The sequence below is a fragment of the Zea mays genome, chromosome 8 (genome assembly GCF_902167145.1).
Source record: "Zea mays cultivar B73 chromosome 8, Zm-B73-REFERENCE-NAM-5.0, whole genome shotgun sequence".
In the NCBI taxonomy this organism is placed as follows: Eukaryota; Viridiplantae; Streptophyta; class Magnoliopsida; order Poales; family Poaceae; genus Zea; species Zea mays.
In genome coordinates, this window is record NC_050103.1 from 35,336,765 (window position 1) to 35,340,599 (window position 3,835).

The 3,835-nt window shown below is 45.2% G+C and overlaps 1 protein-coding gene across 1 annotated transcript; it reads left to right on the forward strand.

Moving 5' to 3' along the window:
- Positions 1 to 2,360: 2,360 nt before the first annotated feature.
- LOC100303795 (anther-specific protein SF18) lies at positions 2,361 to 3,127 on the forward strand. Its single transcript, NM_001165429.1, has one exon. It carries the CDS (start codon positions 2,381 to 2,383, stop codon positions 2,930 to 2,932), a length of 552 nt encoding a protein of 183 aa, NP_001158901.1. The 5' UTR covers positions 2,361 to 2,380; the 3' UTR covers positions 2,933 to 3,127.
- Positions 3,128 to 3,835: the final 708 nt, after the last annotated feature.

Below are 3,835 nucleotides of genomic sequence, written 5' to 3' on the forward strand. Positions count from 1 at the left end.
TGAATTTCGGGTCGTGCCGGGCCGACCCACGGGCCTAGCCCTCGGCCCACGGCCTGGCCCATAATTGCTTAAATGTGCTGGGCTCATTTTTGGCGGCATGAAATTATAGAAAGCCCGAAATTCAATTTTTGACCGGAATTCACATTTGGGCTCGAAATTCACATTAGAGCCCTAAATTCAAAACAAATTTAATAAAACAAATAAAAGATAAGACAAATAAATTTGACCAATAGCAAACTTAATATTTGTATTAAGTTATCAGAATTATGGAATGACTACCTCGTTAAAAAATCATTTTGTTAGACGGAAAAAGAGTATAATCAGCTCTATACAGAGTTCGTAAGTTCAGTTCATTATCTAATGTTCATAAAAAAAGTAAAATTGCATCACATACTCTAATTCAAAGCTAAAAAAACTTGTAACTAGCATTATCTCTAGCTTTGTGTTCTTTATCAAATACATGAAAGTGTGGAATGAAGTGTATTTTTAATTAATACTAGTCGGTTGCCCGTGCGTTGCGACGGTTTATAACAATACCATGTAAACTATCCACCAAAAGATTTTAAGAATTTTTATTGATTCCGTATAATATTTTTTTTGATTTGGCTAACTGATGTTATTATTTACTCCATTCAATACGTCTTGGTACAACACAACCAATGAAGTGAGTGATTAGAAGAGAGTTCACAACGACTGACTGAACGAACATATATTATAAAATGACATAATTCCACCATACAGAGACCAAATAAGAGAAAGTTTGTGAGCTCAAGTTTCTAAAATAAGTCACATGAACTCAAACTTATAAAAAAATAGATCAAAATATAGAGTGATTGCTAAAGTCAGGCATTAATAAAAACTGGATGCGTTTCATATAAATTATGCTACTTCGTAGCAATTACCAACGTTTAAAACCAACAAATAACCTTTTATTTTACTGTTAGTGTGACAAATCATTGTTGCTCCATCCAATTTAGCAACCTCAAACACCATGGAGGCCATTGCGCCAATATGGTCTCAGAAACGACCTAATGCTTGCAAGAGCCAAGAACGTCGTGCCGTGTTTGGGCTGTAGCCTCGGCCTCTAGTGCTGGTCCAGCCCAACACGATTATACATTTTTTATTTTAAAAAACGCATATACATATATATAATTTATATTCAATATTAAAAATATCTTAGCATGATGTTCTACTAGTTAGACAGCTTTACCCAGTGTCTCCCGCCCTTCTTCCATCAGGGCATGGGTTCGAACCCCACCTCCTCCACTGTTTTTAACATTTTACGCTGATTTAATCAAATGGGCCGACGGGCTAACGGGTTGGCCCGACACAGTCAGCAAGCCGGTATGACGTGCCTAGGCCAGAGTTGTGGCCCGCGGGGCGTCTGGCCCGTGCCTGACCGCCGTTTGGCCATCTATAGGCGTGCAACAGATTAATTTAAAATAGCTATGATGATTTATTTGTAAAAAGATGATGTGGGACGATCGTTGAAACTGGTGCTTTAAGTATAGTATAGATATGAGCATTTTCATGCCTCTATGTGGGTCGTTTCGTGTCTGCCTTAAACGAGCCGTGCTTGTACCCACCCATGGGCCACGACCTCGGCCAAAACCCGGTCTGATATATATCGGACCGTGCCAATCCGACACTAAATGTTTGAGACAGTGTTGTATTTGGTCTGTGATTTTTTTCGTGCTTCGGACCAGCCCAACATACTTGGCCAAGTGTATATATATATATATATATATATATATATATATATATATATATATATATATATATATATATATATATATATATATATATATATATATATATATATATATATATATATATATATATATATATATATATATATATATATATATATATATATATATATATATATATATATATATATATATATATATGACGCCCACGCCGCGGGCCGTGGGCCTATGGTCTAGATCCGCACATGACTCAGCCCCTCTGTCCATGTTGCAAGCCCATCGGCACTATATTCTATGATAATTCATGTTTGTTACAATTATGTATTTTTAGCAGTGGTATCTTACAGCACACGTTGAAAACGCAAAGAACCGATCTTAATGCCAGTTATTATCATCTAAACCTTGCGGTTGTCCTTAATTTCCCCATTGTCGATCTGCTGGAAAGTGGCACCGTGCAAGGTATCCCAAAAAAAAAAAGCGGACGCAAAAAGTGCGGGGAAACATAATAAGCGAAAGCGAGCAAGTCCGTGACGGCGACTAAACTAATCGAGGCAGCCGACCATGCCAGATGCCACCTTCCACTTCCTTCCCTTCCCAATTAAGTACCCCATTCCATCAACACTCCACATGCTCTCACTCCCACTCCCGTCCCTACCACCCCGCTCCCCGCCATGGCAGCACTCCTCCTCCTCCCGCTCGTCCTCGCCGCCAGCCTAGGCTTGGGCAATGCCGACCCGGCTCCGGCCACCATCGTGCACAAGGACGGCACGACCTGCACCCTCTGCGCGTCCTGCGACAATCCCTGCAACCCGTCCTACTACTACCCGCCGCCGTCCCCTCCCCCGGCGCCGGTCACCACGCCCTGCCCGCCCACCACGCCGTCCTACCCTTCCCCCTCCGGCGGAGGCGGAGGCCCCGTCATCTACTCGTCCCCGCCACCTCCTGCTGCTTCCGGCGGCGGCGGCGGCCTTGGTGGCGGAGGCTTCTACTACCCGCCGCCTACCGGCGGAGGCGGCGGCAGTGGCGGTGGCGCGTCGCAGCAGGGCGGTGGTGTGTACCCGACGGCGCCGCCGCCGCCCAACCCGTTCCTGCCCTACTTCCCCTTCTACTTCTACAGCCCGCCGCCGCCGTTGCACTCCGGCGCGCGGGCCGTGACCGCCGCCTCGCTGCTGCCGGTGCTCCTCCTCACAAGCATGCTGCTGCTGCTGTGTCAGACGCCGTGAGGGGTCCAGATCTGCAGAGCGAGCCATCATTCAATGCGTGCTGCACCTGCATGCATGCATGCGCTGTTTCTAGTTTCTACAAGGCGGTGATCGATCCAGCTGGCGATTCAATTGTGGTTGGGGGTGGCCTGTGTATTCTACCGGTACTAAATTGTAATTGTTGTTTTTTTTTACGATTCGGTTCATTTCCTCGTCCTCTTTCTTCTTCTCTTTCGGATTCGTAGCACAGATTGTACAAGGAGGGGGGCAGCAGTTAGTAATAATCTATAGCATACCCATTTCATGTCACAGAATGAAGAAGTCTGTTCGCCTAGCTCTCTAGCTTTGTTTCTCACCTCTCTCTCTGTTCTACATGGGATACTGTGCCTATTTTAAATAATTGTTTTGATTATGAGGTTGGTAGATCTCTGCGGCCAAGAAATCATTATAAAAAAGTCTTTGGTGGATCGAAATGTCTGGTGCCAGTCCCACCCAGGCCAGCCCAGCTGGGAGAGGAAATGGGAGTGGAAGACACAATAATAATCTGCTTGGCTACTCACTTTGCCAGAGTCTCGCCTCGTCTCGTCTCGAGACGCGCGAGCGACCAAAGCAAGCATCCAAAGACACAAGTAACATTTGCGAGGGGTCCACGTTCCACCATCTCCGTCCCCGATCCGTGTGCTGTGCATATGCAAATGCAAGTGCAGCGGCGGCCATAGAAGCAAAATAATAGCAGCGCACTGTTGTTATCTAGAAGGTGTAGATCTAGATGAACACCACACGTCAACTTGGGCTGGCCATGCCCATGCACCAGCCTAGCTTGCACGATGTCCCTTCAGCTGTAGCACACGCAAAAAAAAAAAAACTTTGGTAGCACATTGGTTTTTAAAAGGCGCATACCCATGTAAGGAAAAGATATTCGAA